A 27,699-nucleotide genomic window follows, 5' to 3' on the forward strand; every position below is an offset into this window, starting at 1 on the left:
AATGAAACCTATTAACTGCCACAAAATTAAGGACTGTTTATGAAACCAACATCATTTAATGTGCAGACAGACTCACAATGGAAGTTGCCTGGCAATAAGATTTTTTTCACACCACTAATTCCTGCATATCAAGATTGTGCCAGAAACAGATGAGGCACTCTCATTTGCTTGCATCTACACTCTATTTTTCATGTACAGTGCAAGAAAACCCAAGATCCATCCTCAAAGCCAGGCCACAAAGACCTTTCTGTGGTTTCCCCTGGCCACTTTATGAGCTCCAGTTTAGCATGTCACCCTCTGTATACACAATGCTTCAATTTGCTCTCCCATCATGCCTCTCATCCTCCTGCACATTCATGCCATGATCACTTAAAGCATCTTTTAACTCCTACCTCCTCCTCAGTGTCCCCCTTCTCCTTGTTCCCTGCACATCTAACATATATATCCACAGTCAGATTCTCCTCACCCATCCTCTGTATGTCCAAACCATTTCAGCACACTCTCTTCACTTCTTTCGTATTCACTCTTCTTCCTACTACACTGAACCTACTACAGCCCTTTTTCCCTGTAATTTCATATTTGACCAACCCTCCTTAAGCCACTTACTGTCCTGAAACATTTCATTTCCTACATAACCAACCTCCTACATGTACAGTGACAACAACTACAAAAAATAAAAGAGCAAAAACTAACTTTTAAAAGGTTAATCAAGAGAATAAGTTTCCCCCTTTTCTGAATCACCTAAAAAGCATTAACCTCATAATATCAATCAAGTATTATACATTAACACAGCTTCTATTGTGCTATCATAATGAATATCTTAAACCCCTGAGCAGAAAAAAATATACAAGTAGTAAGGATTTACTCAGATTTATCTATGGAGATTTGCTTTCATCAAAGATTTATTCATAAACACACTAGGTTTCTTTCTGAAAACTAAGTGTGTAAAAGTAAAGCACAATGCTCAAAATTAATTTGTGCTAGGTAAATGAAATATTTCAGATTGATAGCTGATATAAAGAGGTTCATTACAAACATTATTTGCTGATGGAAAGTTCATTAACTTTATATCATTTGTAAGATGTAAAAGTCAGATTTGATAAAGTCAAATTTCTAATCTGTTCCACTTGTACACACTCCCTAATAATGTGTCAAATGGTACAGGAAGCTGCTATATATAAAAAAAAAAAAAACCAGGGATCAAGAACATTCAAGTAAGGGATATACAGAAAATATACAGTTCATTATATCAAAGTTATCATGGTCAATGAATTCTACTTTTATACAAATTAATTGGTTATCTTGTCAATTAAGCCATCACTTATGAATGAGATCAAATTAAACTAATACTTCATAACATCAAAGGAATATAGTGATAAATAAAATGCACACATTGACTAAAACAACTTTTGTGAGCAATATCCCAACAGCGTATCAAAACCTTAAATCATGAAAATTTAACAAATATTGATTACCTTCTTAAATGTATGTCCTACCTAACATAAATATGTAAAGAACTCATTTTGTGTTGCTAAACTACTTTAAGAGTTTCTGCAAATATTTATATTTGCAAATAATTACTAAAAGCAGTAGGAACAATGAGCTATGACTAGATTAAAACTGATCTATTATGTAATGTGTGAGTATGAAAGACACTTTAAAAGGTAACAACTGTATAATAAAATAAAATTCATTAAAATTCAGGAAAAACAGCATTTCTTTCATTCTTACAAATTACTGAACATGTTCATCCATGCAGTTTCTCCTTTTTTATGAAAATTTGAAATATGATATCATGGACTGATTGTTCCCAAGGCAAAATATATACAGTGTCTTGCTCTAAAAACTTTCCTACGAAAGTGGAGTTTGTATCTTCCTCTATTTAATATGATTGCTTATAAAAATGTTTTTCAAGTGCACAAACAATATTGTAAATAGGAATAAAAGGAAAAGTAGTTAAAGCATGTTTAAACTGTAGGGTTGAAAGTACTGATAACCACCACATAGGAGGAAAAGTAAATCAAAGTTCTATCTCTTTGTTTTCTTACGCACTTCAATGATGCTTTAATTAAAATCTAATAAGCTAGTTTCAGTTACTCATATAATTATAATTCATTAATTTTATCATCTTTTATTTCAAAGTGGTATGCTGTATCTTTAATGACTTGAGAATTCATGATATCATTTAATTCACTTCTTAACCTATGAATATCACAACACAAAACCTTTGTGTAGTATATGGACTGAGTATATTATGTCTAGAATTATATGCACATAGGGCCATCCTTCAAATGATAAAACCATCTGAATTTAAAATTAAACAAGAAAAATGATTATGTAAAAAAAGATTCTACTTAAAAACAACTAAATTTATTCCATTGCTTCTGAAAGACCAAGTGGTCAATTATTCAATAGATTCACATTCTCCACTTGTTTATTGCACTATACACAACATCTGAAACTCACTCCTTGAACTTGATTTTATGAAGCTTAAGTTTGAAGCCAAGCAGATCTGAGAGTACTCCAGAGCAGGCTGAGAGGACAACCAGACGTGTAATGTTGTACAGGAGAGGATTTGCTGATAAACCAGAGATTTTGAATGGGCTCTCTAGCTCCTGTTGAGGATCACATGTTTTTAATTTGAAAGAATAATTCTTCCATGAGAAAAGAAAATATCTATGATCTCAAAACATTTCTGAAGGGAAAGGTAAAATTTATATGACTGTTAGTTAACTTTTAACTTTTAATCTCATATTAATCATATAGTACTCACAGATATTCTTCACAAAAGCTAGTATGTAAATCAGTAAGAAGTAAATCAGCTAAGCAGTAAAAAACCACAGACTGGATATCTTGGTTTTATTAAAGTCACTTTCCTCCTAACTTTTACACAACAAACTCCCTCATCTATGTTATATTTGGTTACTTCAGTTTCAATTAGCATGGTTGGCTATGTTACACCTGTTCGTTAAGGATGGTTTAGTCAGGCACTCCTCTAAAAGTATAAGAAAATAAATTCTGTGATGAAAGACTCTTTTCTGCAAAAAAAAACATAGGATACATGCTAGGCATTCTTTTCAGTAAAGCAAATCATCCACAAAACAGGAATCAAACTACCTCATTGTGGGTTAGCCAATCATACAACTAAATCTAAACAGCCAGGGACTGATAGACAACAGGCTCACTAACACCTAACTCTACAGTGAATACAGGGGATTTATATGCAATGTTTTTTCAAGCTCCTTTGCCTAAACAGATACTTATTCAATCTATAATCATTAACTACACTCCTATTTCAAAGCAGTGAATTAAGTGCATATGTGGATGCATCTTTTTTTTTCTTTCTTTCTTTCATATTTGATCACCATTTCCTGTGCTACTGGGACAGCGCCAGGAACATAAGAAAAAAAGCCACATCTGCTCACATCCATTCTCTAGCTGTCATGCATAATGCACTATGACCACAGCTCCTTATCCACAACCAGGCCCCATAGGCCTTTCCATGGTTTATCCCCAGCACTTCAAATACCCTGGTTCAGTCCAATAACAGCATGTTGACACTTGTATATCACATCATTCCAATTCACTTTATCCCATGCACACCTTTCACCCTCCTGTATATTTAGGCCCTGATCACTCAAAACTTTTTTCACTCCATCCTTCCATCTCCAATTTGGTCTTCCTGTTCTCTTTTTTCCCTCCACTTCTGACACATATATCATCTTTGACAGCTTTTCCTCACTTGCTCTCTCCATATGTGCAAACCATTTCAGAACACCCTCCTCTGCTCTCTCAACTACACTCTTTTCATTACCACATCTCTCTCTCTTACCCCTTTCATTACTAACTCGATCAAACCACCTCAAACCACATACTGTTTTCAAACATTTAATTTCCATCACATCCATCCTCCTCCACATGGCCTTATCTAAAGTCCATGCCTTGCATCCATATAATAATGTTGGGGCTACTATTCCTTCAAACATATCCCATTTTTTCCCTCTCACATAACGTTCGCTCTTTCCACATATTCTTCAATGTTCCCAGAACCTTCACCCAATCCCCCTACCCAATGACTCACTTCTGCTTCTATGGTTCTCTTTGCTGCCATGTCCCCAAGAAGCATAAAACACTAAAATTCCTCCAATTTTCTCCACTAAAAATCACACCCCAACCAACCTGTCTCTCAACCCTACTAAACCTAATAACCTTGCTTTTATTCTCATTCACTCACAACTTTCTCTTTCACACACTCTTCCAAATTCAGTCATCAACATCTGTAGTTTCTTAATCAAATTTACCATTAGTGCTGTATCATCAGCAAACACCAAACGACTCTCTTCCCATGCCCTCTCATACCCCAAAGGCTACATATATGCCCCTCTCTCCGAGACTATTGCATTTACCTCCCTTACCACCCTATTCATAAACAAACTGAACAACCATGGGGGACATCACAAATGCAAAAAATGGAGTTTACAAGGAAAGTGTATGGGAGTACAATTAAAGAGGTTGGTGTGAGAGAAAGATGTAAGATGTTATCAATTTGTTTTGGTAATATTTTTTTTCCTGTATTTTTGTCTAAGAGTTCATAGTGATAAAGCAATCTGCAAAATGTTTCTACAGCTTCATGTCAAATACAGACAACTTTTCTTTATATCTATATCTGATATACTTCCTTCCACCCATAGCAGTATGGCTCAACATCTTACCATCATATCATTCTCCACACATTTTTGCATATTCCTCCCATGATGCCCCATTCATACCCATAATCTTTCACTTCTTCTATATAATCTATGTTCCTAAAAAAGCTCCATTCTGTGACCTGTTTTCTTTTCAATATTCTTAAATAAAAAACTATCTCACTTTCATCAGCAACATGTTTTGATAAATGCAAAAATCACATCAAACTGAGATTTACTTGTAATATCAAACATGCATATTTCTCACATCTGCAATGAAGCACAAAGCAATATGAAATTATGACTAACCTTGAGGAGCACAGAAACAAGTTTTAGAACATTGTTGGCAAGGGTGAGCTCATCTTTCTTCTGTGGTTTCTGCTCCATGTGTAAATACATGTTAATCTGTTCTGTAATAAGGACTGAAAGACTAGAGTACTTCTTGTTAATCATGGCCCCCAGTGTCATGAACCGAATCAAGTAGATACCAATTGCAAAACACCTGCAAAATTATAGGGAGATAATTCTTCTTTCATCTTTATCAATCTCTATATCATATGATTCATTTCTTGAATTTCAGAGTAAGCAACTGGTACAAATTTCAACTGCACTGCTTCTATTATAATAAACCTTTATTCATAAACTTTAAAGACCTAGCAGCAGAAGAACACAGCAAGTTAATTTGGTTCTCATATAAAAAAAAGAGCTAATCTAGCTGACATCTTAAAAGAAACATCACGAAAATAATAAGAATGTCAAAAATGTGATAATATGAAAGTAGAAGTCTATAAGGAAACATCGTGAAAATAAAAATGTCCAAAACATGATGATATGATTGTAGAACTCCCAAAGTTGATGAATGAAGGAAAAGTAAGAAATATGGCTGTAAGAACATATTACAAAAAAAAGTAACATAACTGTCTATTCAAATGTAATACACACAATTTTAATCATATGTGCAAAAACCCTTTACATACACTTCAAGTACTTATTGATTAGTTCTATCCAAACACCTCTTTCACTGGTACTGAGAAATCTAGCTTGGTATACATCAAACCATCTGAATAGTTTGGCTATTCTCATCTTGACCTAGTTCAAATGCTTCCCTCAGCCACCATGCTCTTCCATGTCTTCCCTAACCTTTCACAGGTTAAGCAACCAAACATACGACAGTGTGTTTGGCATGTAATTCACTATCCTGTTTGTTTTTCAGGCCATTCCTAACTTTTCATTCGATATCTTGTTGGCATGTTCCATGAATTACTCCCAACTTGATACTTATGTATTTCCCTTGATGTAACGCTTTCAAGATGAAAAAAATATGCCTTTTTTGTTGCCATGCAATTATTTTCTCATAACACCTCCCTGTTCCTCCTATGCTGTACAGCTCATCTTCTTTTGACCTCTCGTAATAGTTCATATGCTCCAGACCATTAATTTTGCTTCTGAAGTGTTTCTATATCCTTAACAGCATCTTTATATTCACCTATGTTTTAACTGGCAATTTTCCATGCAGCAGTATTCCATATTGCTTCTCATGTTGAACATTTTTATTCATAGCTTTCCTTCTCTTTTTAAAGTTCTATCATATCATTCATACTTGGCTTAAAAGTGCTATTTTATCTATCTTCTTGAATTCAGGTTCTTCATTCATAGCAGTTCTTTAGGTACCTCTCCATGTTTATGGTGCATTATGTACGACAAACAGAGAGCAGACATGCACAAATGAGGCTGCTGTTTGTTCAACATGCTACCTCACTAAGGAAATAAAAGTTACAGTATTGTGTATATAAAAAGAAATTAGTGATGTAATTATGTATGTTTAAAAAAGGAATATAAAACAACTGAACACCAGAATGACTGCTTACAAGATCTCATACAAGAGGGAAAAAATATAAGTCAAGTAATAGATCTTGCAACCTGATTAAGTTACTAAGAACCACATATGTCCATATGGGTCCAATATATGAAATATCTGTGTTATCATAGCAAATGTCACATTGTTCCTTTCCTCAACTTTTGTTAAAACACCATGTTAGTGAAAAATTCTCATTATATGTTTCTGTATTACTTTCCAAAGATATTTTGATTTATATTTGGAAGTTATACACAGAGAGTATGAACTTCGACAAGTAACAAAGAGTTTGCTCTCAAGTGTGTTTGGGATTGAGAGCAATATTGTATAACTTCTCTTAAAACAAATCTTCTAAATGCATTTCATATTACTTAATTTTTCTGTCTTGTACTCTAAAAAGAACCTACAAAATAACACACTCTCATTTGTATAAAGCAATAATGGTTGAAACTCACAAGACTTAGTACACAAAGCAGTCATGATTACCTCCCAGGAACAGAATTCCATAACTAATATCTATTTTTTTTTTTCTTTGCTTTGTCACTGTCTCTCGCATTAGCGAGGTAGGGCAAGGAAACAGACGAAAGAATGGCCCAACCCACCCACATACACATGTATATACATACACGTCCACACACGCAAATATACACACCTATACATCTCAACATATACATATATATATATATATATATATTTTTTTTTTTTTTGCTGCTGTCTCCCGCGTTTGCGAGGTAGTGCAAGGAAACAGACGAAAGAAATGGCCCAACCCACCCCCATACACCTGTATATACATACGTCCACACACGCAAAATATACATACCTACACAGCTTTCCATGGTTTACCCCAGACGCTTCACATGCCCCGATTTAATCCACTGACAGCACGTCAACCCCGGTATACCACATTGCTCCAATTCACTCTATTCCTTGCCCTCCTTTCACCCTCCTGCATGTTCAGGCCCCGATCACACAAAATCTTTTTCACTCCATCTTTCCACCTCCAATTTGGTCTCCCTCTTCTCCTCGTTCCCTCCACCTCCGACACATATATCCTCTTGGTCAATCTTTCCTCACTCATTCTCTCCATGTGCCCAAACCATTTGAAAACACCCTCTTCTGCTCTCTCAACCACGCTCTTTTTATTTCCACACATCTCTCTTACCCTTACGTTACTTACTCGATCAAACCACCTCACACCACACATTGTCCTCAAACATCTCATTTCCAGCACATCCATCCTCCTGCGCACAACTCTATCCATAGCCCACGCCTCACAACCATACAACATTGGTGGAACCACTATTCCTTCAAACATACTCATTTTTGCTTTCCGAGATAATGTTCTCGACTTCCACACATTCTTCAAGGCTCTCAGAATTTTCGCCCCCTCCCCCACCCTATGATCCACTTCTGCTTCCATGGTTCCATCCGCTGCCAGATCCACTCCCAGATATCTAAAACTTCCCACGCATTCCTCGCGTGTCGTAGAAAGCGACTAGAGGGGACGGGAGCGGGGGGCCAGAAATCCTCCCCTCCTTGTATTTTTTTAACTTTCTAAAATGGGAAGCAGAAGAAGGAGTCACGCGGGGAGTGCTCATCCTCCTCGAAGGCTCAGATTGGGGTGCCTAAATGTGTGTGGATGTAACCAAGATGTGAAAAAAGGAGAGATAGGTAGTATGTTTGAGGAACGGAACCTGGATGTTTTGGCTCTGAGTGAAACGAAGCTCAAGGGTAAAGGGGAAGAGTGGTTTGGGAATGTCTTGGGAGTAAAGTCAGGGGTTAGTGAGAGGACAAGAGCAAGGGAAGGAGTAGCAGTCCTCCTGAAACAGGAGTTGTGGAAGTATGTGATAGAATGTAAGAAAGTAAATTCTTGATTAATATGGGTAAAACTGAAAGTTGATGGAGAGAGATGGGTGATTATTGGTGCATATGCACCTGGGCATGAGAAGAAAGATCATGAGAGGCAAGTGTTTTGGGAGCAGCTGAATGAGTGTGTTAGTGGTTTTGATGCACGAGACCGGGTTATAGTGTTGGGTGATTTGAATGCAAAGGTGAGTAATGTGGCAGTTGAGGGAATAATTGGTATACATGGGGTGTTCAGTGTTGTAAATGGAAATGGTGAAGAGCTTGTAGATTTATGTGCGGAAAAAGGACTGATGATTGGGAATACCTGGTTTAAAAAGCGAGATATACATAAGTATACTTATGTAAGTAGGAGAGATGGCCAGAGAGCGTTATTGGATTATGTGTTAATTGACAGGCGCGCGAAAGAGAGACTTTTGGATGTTAATGTGCTGAGAGGTGCAACTGGAGGGATGTCTGATCATTATCTTGTGGAGGCTAAGGTGAAGATTTGTATGGGTTTTCAGAAAAGAAGAGTGAATGTTGGGGTGAAGAGGGTGGTGAGAGTAAGTGAGCTTGGGAAGGAGACTTGTGTGAGGAAGTACCAGGAGAGAGTGAGTACAGAATGGAAAAAGGTGAGAACAATGGAAGTAAGGGGAGTGGGGGAGGAATGGGATGTATTTAGGGAATCAGTGATGGATTGCGCAAAAGATGCTTGTGGCATGAGAAGAGTGGGAGGTGGGTTGATTAGAAAGGGTAGTGAGTGGTGGGATGAAAAAGTAAGAGTATTAGTGAAAGAGAAGAGAGAGGCATTTGGACGATTTTTGCAGGGAAAAAATGCAATTGAGTGGGAGACGTATAAAAGAAAGAGACAGGAGGTCAAGAGAAAGGTGCAAGAGGTGAAAAAAAGGGCAAATGAGAGTTGGGGTGAGAGAGTATCATTAAATTTTAGGGAGAATAAAAAGATGTTCTGGAAGGAGGTAAATAAAGTGCGTAAGACAAGGGAGCAAATGGGAACTTCAGTGAAGGGCGCAAATGGGGAGATGATAACAAGTAGTGGTGATGTGAGAAGGAGATGGAGTGAGTATTTTGAAGGTTTGTTGAATGTGTTTGATGATAGAGTGGCAGATATAGGGTGTTTTGGTCGAGGTGGTGTGCAAAGTGCGAGGGTTAGGGAAAATGAGTTGGTAAACAGAGAAGAGGTAGTAAAAGCTTTGCGGAAGATGAAAGCCGGCAAGGCAGCAGGTTTGGATGGTATTGCAGTGGAATTTATTAAAAAAGGGGGTGACTGTATTGTTGACTGGTTGGTAAGGTTATTTAATGTATGTATGACTCATGGTGAGGTGCCTGAGGATTGGCAGAATGCATGCATAGTGCCATTGTACAAAGGCAAAGGGGATAAGAGTGAGTGCTCAAATTACAGAGGTATAAGTTTGTTGAGTATTCCTGGCAAATTATATGGGAGGGTATTGATTGAGAGGGTGAAGGCATGTACAGAGCATCAGATTGGGGAAGAGCAGTGTGGTTTCAGAAGTGGTAGAGGATGTGTGGATCAGGTGTTTGCTTTGAAGAATGTATGTGAGAAATACTTAGAAAAGCAAATGGATTTGTATGTAGCATTTATGGATCTGGAGAAGGCATATGATAGAGTTGATAGAGATGCTCTGTGGAAGGTATTAAGAATATATGGTGTGGGAGGCAAGTTGTTAGAAGCAGTGAAAAGTTTTTATCGAGGATGTAAGGCATGTGTACGTGTAGGAAGAGAGGAAAGTGATTGGTTCTCAGTGAATGTAGGTTTGCGGCAGGGGTGTGTGATGTCTCCATGGTTGTTTAATTTGTTTATGGATGGGGTTGTTAGGGAGGTGAATGCAAGAGTTTAGGAAAGAGGGGCAAGTATGAAGTCTGTTGGGGATGAGAGAGCTTGGGAAGTGAGTCAGTTGTTGTTCGCTGATGATACAGCGCTGGTGGCTGATTCATGTGAGAAACTGCAGAAGCTGGTGACTGAGTTTGGTAAAGTGTGTGAAAGAAGAAAGTTAAGAGTAAATGTGAATAAGAGCAAGGTTATTAAGTACAGTAGGGTTGAGGGTCAAGTCAATTGGGAGGCGAGTTTGAATGGAGAAAAACTGGAGGAAGTGAAGTGTTTTAGATATCTGGGAGTGGATCTGGCAGCAGATGGAACCATGGAAGCGGAAGTGGATCATAGGGTGGGGGAGGGGGCGAAAATTCTGGGAGCCTTGAAGAATGTGTGGAAGTCGAGAACATTATCTCGGAAAGCAAAATGGGTATGTTTGAAGGAATAGTGGTTCCAACAATGTTGTATGGTTGCGAGGCGTGGACTATGGATAGAGTTGTGCGCAGGAGGATGGATGTGCTGGAAATGAGATGTTTGAGGACAATGTGTGGTGTGAGGTGGTTTGATCGAGTAAGTAACGTAAGGGTAAGAGAGATGTGTGGAAATAAAAAGAGCGTGGTTGAGAGAGCAGAAGAGGGTGTTTTGAAATGGTTTGGTCACATGGAGAGAATGAGTGAGGAAAGATTGACCAAGAGGATATATGTGTCAGAGGTGGAGGGAACGAGGAGAAGAGGGAGACCAAATTGGAGGTGGAAAGATGGAGTGAAAAAGATTTTGTGTGATTGGGGCCTGAACATGCAGGAGGGTGAAAGGAGGGCAAGGAATAGAGTGAATTGGAGCGATGTGGTATACCGGGGTTGACGTGCTGTCAGTGGATTGAATCAAGGCATGTGAAGCGTCTGGGGTAAACCATGGAAAGCTGTGTAGGTATGTATATTTGCGTGTGTGTGGACGTATGTATATACATGTGTATGGGGTGGGTTGGGCCATTTCTTTTGTCTGTTTCCTTGCGCTACCTCGCAAACGCGGGAGACAGCGACAAAGCAAAAAAAAAAAAAAAATATATATATACACACACACAGACATATACATATATACACATGTACATAATTCATACTGTCTGCCTTTATTCATTCCCATCGCCACCCCGCCACACATGAAATAAAAACCATTTCCCCCCTCATGTGTGCGAGGTAGTGCTAGGAAAAGACAACAAAGGCCACATTCGTTCACACTCAGTCTCTAGCTGTCATGTAATAATGCACCGAAACCACAGCTCCCTTTCCACATCCAGGCCACACAGAACTTTCCATGGTTTACCACAGACGCTTCACATGCCCTGGTTCAATCAATTGACAGTATGTCGACCCCGATATACCACATCATTCCAATTCACTCTATTCCTTGCATGCCTTTCACCGTCCTGCATGTTCAGGCCCCGATCACTCAAAATCTTTTTCACTCCATCTTTCCACCTCCAATTTGGTCTCCCACTTCTCGTTCCCTCCACCTCTGACACATATACCCTCTTGGTCAATCTTTCCTCACTCATTCTCTCCATGTGACCAAACCATTTCAAAACACCCTCTTCTGCTCTCTCAACCACACTCTTTTTATTACCATACATCTCTCTTACCCTATTATTACTTACTCGATCAAACCATCTCACACCACATATTGTCCTCAAACATCTCATTTCCAGCACATCCACCCTCCTCCACACAACTCTATCTATAGCCAATGCCTCGCAACCATATAATATTGTTGGAACCACTATTCCTTCAAACATACCCATTTTTGCTTTCCGAGATAATGTTCTCGACTTCCACACATTCTTCAACGCTCCCAGAACTTTCATTCCCTCCCCTACCCTATGATTCACTTCTGCTTCCATGGTTCCATCTGCTGCCAAATCCACTCCCAGATATCTAAAACACTTAACTTCCTCCAGTCTTTCTCCATTCAAACTTACCTCCCAACTGACTTGTACCTCAACCCTACTGTACCTAATAACCTTGCTCTTATTCACATTTACACTCAGCTTTCTTCTTTCACACACTATTTATACTTTATTATACTTAATCGCTGTTTCCCACATCAGTAAGGTAGCGCAAGGAAACAGATGAAGAATGGTCCAACCACTCATAAACACATATACATAAACGCCCATACAGGCACATATACATACATATACATTCTAACGTATACATACATATACATACACAGACATATACCTATATACACAAGTACATATTCATACCTGCTGCTTTCACCCATTCCCGTCGCCACCCCATTACACATAGAAAAAAGCACCCCCCCCAACACACACACACACGCCAGTCAGGTATTGCCAGGAAAAGACAAGAAAGCCACATTCATTCAAACTTAATCTCTAGCTGTCATGTGTAATGCACCAAAACCACAGCTCCCTTTCCACATCCAGGCCCCACAAACCTTTCCATGGTTTACCCTAGATGCTTCACATGCCCTGGTTCAATCCATTAACAGCACATCGCCAACCCGCCACACATGAAATAAAAACCATTTCCCCCCTCATGTGTGCGAGGTAGTGCTAGGAAAAGACAACAAAGGCCACATTCGTTCACACTCAGTCTCTAGCTGTCATGTAATAATGCACCGAAACCACAGCTCCCTTTCCACATCCAGGCCGCACAGAACTTTCCATGGTTTACCACAGACGCTTCACATGCCCTGGTTCAATCAATTGACAGTACGTCGACCCCGGTATACCACATCATTACAATTCACTCTATTCCTTGGACACCTTTCACTCTCCTGTATGTTCAGGACCCGATCACTCAAAATCTTTTTCAATCCATCCTTCCACCTCAAATTTGATCTCCTGCTTCTCCTTTTTCCTTCCACCTCTGACACATATATCCTCTTTGTCACTCTTTCCTCACTTATTCTCTCCATGTGTCCAAACCATTTCAACACACCCTCTTCTGCTCTCTCAACCACACTCTTTTTAGTACCACACACCCTCTTACCCTTTCATTACTTACTCAATCAAACCACCTAACACCACATATTGTCCTCAAACATTTCATTTCCAACACATCCACCCTCCTCTGCACAACCCTATTTATAGCTCCATGCCACACAACCATATAACATTGTTGGGACCACTATCCCTTCAAACATACCAATTTTTGCTCTCTCAGATAATTTTCTCACCTTCCACACATTCTTCAACACTCCCAGAACTTTCACCCCCTCCCCCACCCTGTGACTCGCTTCCATGGTTCCATCTGCCACTAAATCCACTCCCAGATATCTAAAACACTTCACTTCCTCCAGTTTTTCTCCATTCAAACTTACCTCCCAATTAACTTGCCCCTCAACCCAACTGAACATAATTACCTTGCTCTTATTCACATTTACTTTCAACCTTCTCCTTTCACACACTTTACCAAACTCAGTTACTAACCACTGCAATTTCTCACACGGATCAACCACCAATGCTGTATCATCAGAAAACAACAACTGAATCACTTCCCAAGTCCTCTTATCCACAACAGACTGCATACTTTCCCCTCTTTCCTAAATTCTTGCATTCACTTCCCTAACAACCACATCCATAAAAAACCAAACAACTATGGGGACATCACGCACCCCTGCCACAAACCGACATTCACTGGGAACCAATCACTTTCCTCTCTTCCTACTCGTACATGCCTTACATCCTTGGTAAAAAACTCTTCATTGTTTCTAGCAACTACCTCCCACATCATATACTCTTAAAACCTTCCACAAAGCATCTCTATCAACCCCATCATATGCCTTTTCCAGATCCATAAATGCTACAGACAAATCCATCTGTTTTTCGAAGTATTTCTCACATCCATTCTTCAAAGCAAACACCTGATCCACACATCCTCTACCACTTCTGAAACCACATTGCTCTTTCCCAATCTGGTGCTCTGTACATACCTTTACCCTTTCAATCAATACCCTCGAATATAATTTCCCAAGAATACTCAACAAACTTATGCCCCTGTAATTTGAACACTCACCTTCATCCCCTTTGCCTGTCACACACCACCCTGACCAAAACACCCTATATTTGCCACTCTATCATCAAACACATTCAACAAACCTTCAAAATACTCACTCCATCTCCTTCTCACTTCATCACTATTTGTCATTACCTCCCCATTTGCCCCTTCACTAATGTTTTCATTTGTTCTCTTGTCTTATGCACATTATTTACCTCCTTCCAAAACGTCTTTTTATTCTCCCTAAAATTTAATGATATTCTCTCACTCCAACTGTCATTTGCCCTCTTTTTCACCTCTTGCACCTTTCTCTTGACCTCCTGCCGCATTCTTTTACACATCTTCCAATCATTTGCACTACTTCCCTACAAAAATCATCCACATGCCTCTCTCTTCTCTTTCACTAACAACCTTACTTCTTCATCCCATCAATCACTACCCTTTCTAATCTGCCCACTTCCCACCTTTCTAATGCCACATGCATCTTTTGTGCAAGCAATCACTACTTCCCTAAATACATCCCATTCCTCCCCCACTCCCCTCACATCATTTGCTCTCAACTTTTGCCATTCTGCACTCAATCTCTCCTTGTACTTCCTCACATAAGTCTCCTTTCCAAGCTCACCTATTTTCACCCCTCTCTTCTCCCCAACATTCTCTCTTCTTTTTTTGAAAACCTCTACAAATCTTCACCTTCACCTCCACAAGATAGTGATCAGCCATCCCTCCAGCCACCCCTCTCTGAACATCTACAGGCAAAAGTCTCTTTAACACCCCCATCAATTAACACATAATCCAATAATGGCCTCTGACCATCTACTCACATATGTATACTTATGCATATCTCTCTTTTCAAACCAGGTATTCCCAACCACTAGTCCTTTTTCAGCACACAAATCCACAAACTCTTCACCATTTCCCTTCACAACACTGAACTCCCTCAACTGCCACATTATTCACCATCACATTCAAATCACCCATCATTATAAGCTGGTCTCGTGCATCAAAGCTGCTAACACGCTTAGCTGCTCCCAAAACACTTGCCTCTCATGATCTTTCTTCTCATGACCAGGTACACAGACACCAATAATCGCCCATCTCTCTCCATCCACTTTCATGTTTACCCATATCAATCTACTTTCTTACACTCTGTCACATACTCCCACAACTCCTGCTTCAGGAGAAGTGCTACGCTTTCCTTTGCTCTTGTCCTCTCATCAACCCCTGACTTTACCCCCAAAACATTCTTAAACCACTCTTCCCTTTTACCCTTGAGCTTTGTTTCACTCAGAGCCAAAACACCCAGATTCCTTGCCTCAGACATACTACCTATCTCCTTTCTTCTCATCTTGGTTACATCCACACATATTCACACCCTCCCAATCTGAGCCTTCAAGGAGGATGAGCACTCCCCGCTTGACTCCTTCTCTTTCCCCTTTACGAAATTCAAATACAATCATAAATACTATTATAAAATCCATAACATAGAATGAGATAATGTTTTTTATAGTTATTTTGCTTTGTCGCTGTCTCCTGCGTTAGTGAGGTAGTGCAAGGAAACAGACGAAAGAATGGCCCAACCCACCCACATACACATGTATATACATACACGTCCACACACGCAAATATACATACCTATGCATCTCAATGTATACATATATATACACACACAGACATATACATATATACACATGTACACAATTCATACTGTCTGCCTTTATTCATTCCCATTGCCACTCTGCCACACATGAAATAACAACCCCCTCCCCCCACATGTGCATGAGGTAGCACTAGGAAAAGACAACAAAGGCCACTTTCGTTCACACTTAGTCTCTAGCTGTCATGTAATAATGCACCGAAACCACAGCTCTCTTTCCACATCCAGGCCCCACAGAACTTTCCATGGTTTACCACAGATGCTTCACATGCCCTGGTTCAATCCACTGACAGCACGTCGGCCCCAGTATACCACATCGTTCCAATTCACTCTATTCCTTGCAAGCCTTTCACCCTCCTGTATGTTCAGGCCCCGATCACTCAAAATCTTTTTCACTCCACCTTTCCACCTCCAATTTGGTCTCCCACTTCTCGTTCCCTCCACCTCTGACACATATATATCCTCTTGGTCAATCTTTCCTCACTCATTCTCTCCATGTGACCAAACCATTTCAAAACACCCTCTTCTGCTCTCTCAACCACACTCTTTTTATTACCACACATCTCTCTTATCCAATTATTACTTACTCGATCAAACCACCTCACACCACGTATTGTCCTAAAACATCTCATTTCCACCACATTTTAATGCTAACAAACATCACTTGACAAGAAGGCATAATCTAAAAGAAAAAAGGTTAATCCACTCAATTCCACTAAAGTGCCATAACTGGCATTCATGAAAGCCATTTAAAAGATAAGATGTAAAAAGTAAAGATATTTACAGGATATCATCAGATCAGCCAATTGTCGTGACACTGTGCAGCTACAGCTCAATGGATAAAAATGAATAAGAAGTAAAAAATAAACCAGAGTTGGCCATGTGGTTCTGTCAGTCTAGGACAAGAAGAGAGTGTTTGATAACCTGCTCCATAATTTTATGAATAAAAAAATGAGTTCCAATCATAGCACAATCCGAGTGGAATAATATTTTCCACTCCTTTTGGTGTATACTGAAGTTCCCTAAGTAGACAACCTTAACCTAATGATGAGAGGATGTCACTGCTATGCATCATAAATTCAAAATTGTGCAGTTAGTAATGCGGTATAAGACAGAAAAACAGTTGTGGATGATACATGAATTTAAGCCACACAACATTACAGTTTGGATATCAAAGGGTCTAGAACACATGCTAAAATAAGTAAAAACTCCTTTAAAAAGGAATTACAGATGACGGTGGCCTGAATGTGCAGGAGGGTGAAAGGCATGCATGGGATTGTATATTGGGGTTGATGGGCTGTCAATCAACTGAACCACAGCATGTGAAGCATCTGAGGTAAAACATGGAAAGGTCTATGGGGCCTGGTTGTCAATAGGGAGCTGTGGTTTTGGTGCACTGCATATGACAGTTTGAGGATGGATGTGAGCAGATGTGGCATTTCTTTGTCTGTTCCTTGCTAAAATGGGAAATGTCAATCAAGTAAGAAAACAATAAGCCACGAATACTCAAAAATTAATGGGAACAGTCTCCTAAATTTGCATCAGTTGTCTGGCAAATACTACTTATTACATTACAAACACCTCTGCTGAGGAGAAATTCTTTACTGAAGCAAACATTTCACTCATGAGCTCTTTCAAATAAATAGCAAAAAACACCAAAACACCATCTCATACATCCAAATACAATGCATATATGTGTGTGGCTAATTACCTATTTGTACATTACAGGGATAGAGTTTTACACTCATGGGGCCCTGTTTCATGTACATTTTGTATCATCAAGAAAGCTTTCAAATCTGTGAGTTTCCTGCATTCACTGTTTCCTTGCTTGGCTATGCCAACCATTCACTACCTTTACCTTTCAGAAGTATTTCTTTTTATTCTTCTAAACTGTCTCATACTCAACTTCTGAAAAAGCACTTTGTGAAGACTGTTGACTGTCAACACCATCCAGTTGATTTAGGGACTTAAATGTTCTTGACAGGTTACACCTCTCCCTTTTCTCCTCTAAGGTGGACTGCTGTGCAGCCTTCATCCCTTCACTGAAGCTAAGCTCTCATAAATTTGGTACCATCTTGGGCGCTTTCCTCTGGTCCTCCTTAATCATGTTTTCACATTTTTTCAGGTGCAGTGACCAGCCCTGAGAGGCATAATCCAGTTCTGGTCTACTATATGTAGTGAACAGCTTAAACATTTCCTTATCCATATACGTGCATGTAATCTTAAAATTTGCCAGCAGACAGATTACCTCTTTCAAATTTCTGCAAGTACAAAACTCTGGTGACAGGTTAAGTACAATGCTAGCCCCCACATCTCTCACAAACTGATACCTGCAGCTAATTTTCTGCTATGTAGTAATCATACTGGGGTCTTCTTTCACTATATCCAATCTTCACTACCTTCCCAGGACTTTTTATATTGGAAGATCAGTCATGGACAAAGTCCATATCAAGGCAGGGCCATAACTGAAATATAGATATTATCACAAAAGGAAAAAAGAAGAGACAAGGGAAAGTATTTAAGAATTCTAAAGGAAATGAAAACCAATCTTCTAAAATGTGCCAGGTCATAGTTATTGGGAAAAACATGAGAAAGTAGAGTTGCAAAACCTCAAAGTGTAAGGAAAGAAACAATTATCAAAACAGTCAACCCTTGAGTTACCAAAGGTCACACAGTAATCATGTGATGCAGCAGCTTGCCAAGTATCCAAGCAGCCACCTCTTGGGAGCAAAAGCCAAAGTAATACATACAAGAGGGAAAGTGAACTAATATTGAGGCATAGGGCAAGCGGGTTAAGTTTTGAAATTAGCCTAGAAGAGTTTATATTTTGGACTGCTTTCATCCAACTCTGTCAAGTAAGGATGCAGAGCTAGAACTACCCCAGATGTGAGAGGAGTACTCCATACAAGGACAAATCAATCCTTTGTATAAATGGAGCAACAATTCAGATGAAAAGAAATTCAAACAACTAAATACGACTCCTACTTTCTTAAGAGGCAAACTTAGCTATTTCTATAATGAGGAGTTTCCAAGAAAGAGTGGATGTTACAGTCATACCAAGTATGTTCACTGAATTAAGAGGTGGAATTACAAAACCTTCAAAGGAGAGATGAGAGTTGTGAGGAGTTTTTGAATGAACGATGGGCAGAAACTGGGCCTTGGAGGCATTAAACTTGACTATATTTTGTGTAATCCACTGGGATATCCTGTCCAAGGCTGAGTTTACTGAGGTAATTTTGTTAAGACAAAATGCAGAACGAATAAGAAGGAGCAGAATTGAAGGGTGTGGATGAATGCATTGTTGAGCTGTCAGCATATAAGTGCACTTGGTTATTTGTGGAAGTGAGGAAATCAATGATAAAAAGGAGAAAAAGTGTCGGGGATGGGACAGAACATTGACGGACACCAATGTTGATGTATAAATGAGAGAGGCTGATTGATCAACAACCACAGATAGGTCAGCCAGCAGGGAAGCTAGATATGAAGAAGCAAATTGAGAGATGGAAGCCAAAAACAGGACTGAATCTCATCGTCCATCTGTCGAACCAATGTTGAAGTATGCCCAGGTTTCCATCTACAATGGTACATTAATCTTAATTTCTTATTTCTCTCATGACCTTGGTATCATTAACAAACACGTTTGGGTGCAAGAATAGTTCTTTTGGAAAGTCATTCACAAACAAAAAGAATAGCAGTGGACCAAGACCAACCCCTGTGGCACTCCATCTTAGCCCACTCCCATGCTGTGCCTTTTACCTGCATCCTCTGTTCATAATCCTCAAACCAGCAAAGGAGTTTACCCCTTTTTCCTGTTAGCAGCTCTAGTTTTCAATCAACCTACGATGGGGTCCAATATAAAAGGCTTTCTGGCAGTCAAGGAACACAGAATCTATGTCTACCCATCCATCTCTTTGGTCTAAGACTGAACTTATCCTGTTGAAGATATCTAACCGATTCATGACACAGGACCTCCTTCCTGAGAAGCTGTGTTGTTTCACAGCTAAGATGCTTCTCCTTTGCAGGGACTGTGTGTGTGTGTGTGTGTGTGTGTGTGTGTGTGTGTGTGTGTGTGTGTGTGTGTGTGTGTGATCAGAGAAGGGTAGGGGCAAATGAAGTTAGTGATAAGGGGGGGTATGAAGGAGAAGCAGGAAGAAAGGAGTATGTGTGGCAGTGAGGAAAGGATTGAAAGTTAACATTATCTTTAATAAGTGATGGCATTCCTTGCCTATGGTTAATACATTACCTTCCTAATGTGTGTTACATTGATCAGCTCAAGCCCTCAGTGCTTAAATCATATGAACTGTCAAATAGGTGAGTGACCAGTCTCTTATGAGAATAAAACAATGGAAAAAAGGAAAAAGAAAGAAAATCCCTTATAGCTCATGAATCACTGCTTTCAAACATGATGGAAGACTATAATCTAATTATATACTTGGTTAGAAAAATTAATTTTTTTTTTCATACATGATCTCTGTTTCTCATGTTCTTGAGTCAGGGCCAAGAACAGGTGAAGAAAGGCCACGTCCACTCACATCCATTCTCTAGCTGTCATGTAATGCATCAAAACCAAAGCTCCCTATCCACAACCAGGCCCCACACAGCTTTCCATAGTTTACCCTTGATGTTTCACATGCCCTGGTTCAACCCACTGACAGCACATCGACCCCTATATACCACATCGTTCCCATTCACTTAATCCTAAACATGGCTGTCACCCTCCAGCATGTTGAGGCCCCAGTCACTCAAAATCTTTTTCACTCCATCCCTCCATCTCCAATTTAGTCTCCCCATTCTCCCTGTTCCCTTCACTTTTGACATATATATCCTCTTTGTGAACCTTTCCTAAATCTATTTGATAATCATTTTCAACCTGAAATGTAGATATATTTTCACTAACCAGAAGAACAGTTCACAGTTGTAGAGGGTGTGTTGTGTCTTTTCATCTTCTTTTAATAACTCAAAGCACAGGTAAGACACAAGTAGGAGAGTGATGAAAAATGTTGCAGATACAATGACATCAACTGATCGCTGGGGTCCACGTTTCTGAATAAAAACATGATTAATGGAACAGAAGTATTATCAAAATTCAACAAAATTAAGATACAAGTAGGAGAATGATGAAAAATGTTGCAGATACAGTGACATCAACTGATCGCTGGAGTCCAAGTTTCTGAATAAAAACATGAGTAATGGAATAGCAGTATCATCAAAATTCAACAAAATTAAAGTATATGAGTATAATGGTATCAAGTAATGTACACACCTACATATTCATTCATAACTGCAACAACAATAGCTCCAATATAGGGAAATGGTGGACTGCTCTGGAGTAAGAAGTACTTTGATGAGACTGTACTCCAAGTGACACAGCTTCATCAAAGGTAACTGTTCACTCATGATATATCTTTGTGCAGGAACAGCCCAACAACACCCTGTACACACATAAATACAAACCTATAGCTAAACAATTTCATCACTGCCTACCCAAAAGTTGAACCAAGGATACTGAGAACAGCTGGCAGTCAGTGCACCACTGGACCACAAATGGGACAAAATCTGTCTCTCTGGAGCAGCTATATACAGCTTCTGTACCACACCCATTCACTGTGAGCCTGTAAGGTAAAGCAAGCTACCAATTCCCTGATCCCTGGGATGCTGCTAATCAAATTATAGGCATCTCAGTAATCTCTATATATCTGAACATGCAATGTTCACATGGAAATCAATCAGAACAATTTTACCACTGTTCACCCAAGTTTCAAACCCAATCCAATGAGAACAGCAGACAGTGTACCACTGGATCACCAACTGAACAAAACCTACCTCAGGAACTGCAACCTACCTCTCTGGAACTGCTACCTACAGCTCCAAGGCTCTGCCCACTTACTGTTGTCATCTAGGATGAGAAAGGGCACCCACTCCCTGATCCCAAGCACACTGCAGATTGACTCATGAATATCTCTGCAATCTCAATATATCAGAGCATGCAATTTTCACATATAAATCAGCCTAAATAATCTTATCATTGCATGCCCAAGAGCAGACTTAGGCCAAGAATGGCAGATGGTCAATGTATCTTTGGACCACCAATGTGACAAACCTGTCTCTCTGGAAGTGCTATCTACAGCTCCAGGGTCCTGCCCACTCAATGTGGGCCTGTAGGATGATCCTAAGGATGTTGCGAATTGACTCACAGGCATCTAGGCTATGTCATGTAATGCCATGTAATGGTCACATGTTAACCAATTATACAATTTTACCACTGCATGCCCAAGGAGGTTTTGTCCCATCATTGGTTCAGTCCAGTAACATGCTGACTACCTGCTGTTCTCAGTAGCCTGCATTCGACTCTCAGGCATGTAATGGTAAAACTATTTAGACTGATTCACATGTGAGCATTACATGTTTTCAAATGCAGACATTACCAAGAAGCCCATGCATCAATTAACAACATCCTCAGGATCAGGGAGTGGGCAGCCTGCCTCATCCTACAGGCCCTCAATGAGTGAGTAGGGCCCTGGAGCTGTAGACTGCAGTTTCAAAGGGGCGGGTTTTGTCCCATGGTACGCTGACCACCTGCTGTTCTTGGTTTCCTCAGTTTATTACTGGGCACGCAATGGTAAATATACATGCTCTGATACACACATCCATCCATACTCACATGGATGTGTTTATACTGGTACACCATCGACTTTCCAGAAACTGATGGTTCGGCACCTCCTTTAGTCTGGACAAAATTACCTAAGGGAACTTGAAATTACCATGGCGACCAGACTAGTCTACCGGGCAGCCACAGATGGCATTGTATGTAGGGCGCGCTTATCTACATTCTTTATACCGCACTTGTAGGTGGTGATACTGCAATTCTGTGAGACTCTTAGCTTATTTTGCTTAAATTTAACCCTAGCTATGGCTTCTAAGACATATGAGAGTGTCAGTTGTGGTGTCAAACGTAAACACCAGTCTATATCGATCCAAGATAAAGTAGAACTGTTGAAAAAATGGATCGTGGTGCTTCAGTGCATAAGCTGTGTGATATCTACAGTACTAGTTCATCAACTGTTTATGATATAAAGAAGCAAAGGGAGAAAATATTGATATTCTATGCAGACAGTGATTTCAAGAAGCAAATGACAATTAGAAAAACTATGAAAGATGGCAAGAGAATTGAGCACGATCGAGTGATGATGAAATGGTTTCAACAGCATCGGAGTGATGGAGTGGACTTGTCAGGTAGCATGATAATGGACCAGGCTGGGTTGTTCCATAAAGAACTTAAATTACAACATGAGCGTGACCATAGTGAAAGATGAATTCAAAGATTCAAGAAGTGTCATGGAATTTCCATGAATAAAGTTTGCAGAGAAAAGCAATCTGCAAACCACAAAGGAGGGGCTGAGTATGTGGATGAATCTGTGAAACTCATAGCTGACGAGCACCTCTGTCTTGAGCAGGTGTATAATGTATTTCATTTAGTTTTTCAATTCACATTTAATATTTGTTTAATTTAAATTTCTAACAGTCCATGGTATACTTTAGACACATGTGAGATGTATAATTAGTGGGTTAGAGGTGTGCTGATGAATTATTATTATGTGACATGGTTGGTCAGGCAAAATGGTTAATCCGGCAGGGTGTTGGAACCAAGAGTGCCGGAAAATCGGTGGTGTACCTGCAGATGATTCAGTGGTCATGAGGGAAGCAAAAACTGTGACTGCATCACCTTAGATGTGGACCATAACAATACGATACATAGCTCATGAATTCCAACCTGAGTAAATGCAACATAATGAGAAAGGGTCACTGTGAAAGAAGGCTTCAATATGATTATCATACAGCAAAAGACAGGCTGCAGGAATCTGTGTGTGAGAAAGACTTGGGAGTCACCACTGTCCCTAACCTTTGTCAGAGTCCCTCTTTAGAGGAACATTTAGGGAGGCTCACTGTCTACTTGCAAACACTAGAATAGCATTCAAGATCATGGATAAGGAAACATTAAGCAAGCTGTTCACATCCTATATAAGGTCAAAATTACAATGTGTTTCTCATTTGGTTACCACACCTAAAGAAGCACAATGAGCTGACATATATCCACCAGGTAATGATCTAACACCCCACCAGCTACCCCTCTAAGAACATTCACATCCAAGAGTCTCTTTTGCACACCTAGCAATTAGTACATAATCCAATAGTGTCTGCTTACCATCTTTCCTATTTACCCATGTATACTTACATACTATGTCTCCCTTTTTAAACCAGGCAATCCCTATCACCAGTCCCTTTTCACCATTTCTATTCAACTTACTGAATACCCCATGCCCCCACAATTATACTCTTAACTACCACATCAACCACTTTTGCATTCAAATCACCTATTGCTAATACATGATCTCTACAATCAAAACTGCTGATAAACTCACTAAGCTGCTCCCAAAACACTCATCTCTCTTCATCATTCTTCTCAAGGCCAGGTGCATCAGCACTAATGATTACTCACCTCTTGTAATCCAAATCAATCTGTCCTTATATGACCTCCCACTGCCTCTGGCAAACCTCAACATGAAGGTCTTCTCAGATGCGGATGAATTCATAATCACATCACAACACTTTAGCACAATGGTAGCAACATCAAACATGCAGCACCACATTACACAACTGTAATAATGGCTTATCTAGAGCAAACTGTTTGCATCTCTACAGAAGTTTTCAATCACTCTTTTAACCCTAGACAAACACAAATCCAGCTTAAACCCTCAAGTGGTCTTGAATGGACAGTCTCTCCCACTGATAAGAAAACAGCCATTCTAGGCAACCTAGCCTCACTCATTCTCTACATATGTCCAAACCATTTCAGCATACCCTCTTCAGCTCTCTAAACCACTCTTTTTTTTTTATCACACCTCTCTTTCACCCATTCATTACTTGATAAAACCACCTCACACCACATAGTGTCCTCAAACTCCTCATTTCCAACACCCTCTTCTGTAAATCCTCATCTATAGCCCATGCTGTGCATCCATGTAACACCATTGGGGCTACCATACTTTCAAGTATACCCATTTTCTGCCTTCCCAGATACTGCCTTCTCTTTCCACATATTCATCAATGCTCTCAGAACTTTCACCCCCTCATTCACCCTAAAATTTGCTTCCACTTCTATGGTTCATTTCGCTGCCATGTCTACTCCCTGGTATCTATACACCTCACTTCCTCCAAATTCTCTCCACTCACACTCACATCCCAACCAACCTGTTCATACCTGCTAAACCTAATAATCTTGCATTCATTCATATGTACTCTCAACTTAATTAGCTTCAAGGCTGAGCTACAATCAATAGTAGGGAAAGGAGGGATGCCTATTGTGTTAAGAGTTTTTCAGTGTAACTGTACTCTGATGATACAACATTGCAGAAAGTGAGTTTTCATTCACTGCATATCCAAAAGCAAGCAAAGTCCAGTCACACTTATTTTTTCTTTATGAAAAATATAGGCTAACTTGCTAACTTCAACATAACATTATCAAACCTGAAAAGAATATCATTTCAATTTACCAAAGTCAGCCTCTACTTTGTGATAAACAATGTCTTGAATCATGTGATAGTTTAGCATTAAGTGTAAGTTTCTCAGAAGATATTCTTCATCCATAAAAATATATCTTTAAAACTTGGACTAACTTACTGATGGTGACTTACATTACAGTCTTTACAGATAATTATTTATTTATTATACTTGATCGCTGTTTCTCGCGTTAGCAAGGTAGTGCCAGGAAACAGTCGAAGAAAAACCCATCCACTCAAACACAAACATATATACATACACAACCATATACATATATACACAGACATACACATTTCAACATAAAAAAATATACATACATATACATACGCATACAGAGCCATATATATATATTTTTTATTTTGCTTTGTCGCTGTCTCCCACGTTAGCGAGGTAGCGCAAGGAAAGAGATGAAAGAATGGCCCAACCCACCCACATACACATGTATATACATATACATCCACATACGCACATATACATACCTATACATCACAACATATACATATATATACACATGTACATAATTCATACTGGCTGCCTTTATTCATTCCCATCGCCACCCCGCCACACATGAAATAACAACCCCCTCCCCCCTCATGTGTGTGAGGTAGCGCTAGGAAAGACAACAAAGGCCACATTCGTTCACACTCAGTCTCTAGCTGTAATAATGCACTGACACCACAGCTCCCTTTCCACATCCAGGCCCCACACAACTTTCCATGGTTTACCCCAGACGCTTCACATGCCCTGATTCAATCCACTGACAGCATGTCGACCCTGGTATACCACATAGTTCCAATTCACTCTATTCTTTGTACACCTTTCACCCTCCTGCATGTTCAGGCCCCGATCACTCAAAATCTTTTTCACTCCATCATTCCGCCTCCAATTTGGTCTCCCACCTCTCCTCATTCCCTCCAACTCTGACACATATATCCTCTTGGTCAATCTTTCCTCACTCATTCTCTCCATGTGACCAAACCATTTCAAAACACCCTCTTCTGCTCTCTCAACCACACTCTTTATATTACCACACATCTCTCTTACCCTATTATTACTTACTCGATCAAACCATCTCACACCACATATTGCCCTAAAACATCTCATTTCCAGCACATCCACCCTCCTCCGCACAACTCTATCCATAGCACACACCTCACAACCATATAACATTGTTGGAACTTCCTTCAAACATATCCATTTTTGCTTTCTGAGATAATGCCCTCGACTTCCATACATTCTTCAACGCTCCGAGAACTTTTGCCCCCTCCCCCACCCTATGATTCACTTCTGCTTCCATGATTCCATCCGCTGCCAAATCCACTCCCAGATATCTAAAACACTTCACGTCCTCCAGTTTTTCTCCATTCAAACTTACCTCCCAATTGACTTGACCCTCAACCCTACTGTACCAATAACCTTGCTCTTATTCACATTTACTCTAAGCTTCTTTCACACACTTTACCAAACTCAGTCACCATCTTCTGCAGTTTCTCACATGAATCAGCCACCAGTGCTGTATCATCAGCGAACAACAACTGACTCACTTCCCAAGCTCTTTCATCCACAACAGACTGAATACTTGCCCCTCTTTCCAAAACTTTTGCATTCACCTCCCAAACAACTACATCCATAAACAAATTAAACTACCATGGAGACATCACACACCCCTGCCGCAAACCTACATTCACTGAGAACCAATCACTTTCTTCTCTTCCTACACGTACACATGCCTTACATCCTCGATAAAAACTTTTCACTGCTTCAAAAAAGTTGCCTCCCACACCATATATTCTTAATACCTTCCACAGGGCATCTCTATCAACTCTATCATATGTCTTCTCCAGATCCATAAATGCCACATACAAATCCATTTGCTTTTCTAAGTATTTCTCACATACATTCTTCAAAGCAAACACCTAATCCACACATCCTCTACCACTTCTGAAACCACACTGCTCTTCCCCAATCTGATGCTCTGTGCATGCCTTCACCCACTCAATCAATACCCTCCCATATGATTTCCCAGGAATGCTCAACAAACTTATACCTCTGTAATTTGAGCACTTACTTTTATCCCCTTTGCCTTTGTACAATGGCACTATGCAAGCATTTCGCCAATCCTCAGGCACTTCACCATGAGTCATACATACATTAAATAACCTTATCAACCAGTCAACATTGCAGTCACCCCCTTTTTTAATAAATTCCACTGCAATACCATCCAAACCCAC

The 27,699-nt window shown here is 39.8% G+C and overlaps 1 protein-coding gene across 15 annotated transcripts in view; it reads right to left on the minus strand.

Annotated features, from left to right (window-relative positions):
- Positions 1-884: 884 nt before the first annotated feature.
- The window catches only part of phtf (putative homeodomain transcription factor), a 260,330-nt gene continuing 233,515 nt past the window's right edge, over positions 885-27,699 (minus strand). For 14 of the 15 annotated variants that reach the window (XM_071664936.1, XM_071664929.1, XM_071664942.1 and 11 more), the window contains 3 exons: positions 20,808-20,953; positions 4,995-5,187; positions 885-2,615 (listed from right to left, as the gene is read on the minus strand). In XM_071664936.1, coding sequence (XP_071521037.1) covers positions 2,463-2,615; positions 4,995-5,187; positions 20,808-20,953 — 492 coding nt within the window. In that variant the 3' untranslated portion in view covers positions 885-2,462. Of the gene's footprint in view, positions 2,616-4,994; positions 5,188-20,807; positions 20,954-27,699 lie in introns of those variants that run through there. The other variant, XM_071664944.1, reaches the window with a different exon arrangement.

This window comes from Panulirus ornatus, chromosome 9 (assembly GCF_036320965.1).
Source record: "Panulirus ornatus isolate Po-2019 chromosome 9, ASM3632096v1, whole genome shotgun sequence".
Lineage (NCBI taxonomy): Eukaryota > Metazoa > Arthropoda > Malacostraca > Decapoda > Palinuridae > Panulirus > Panulirus ornatus.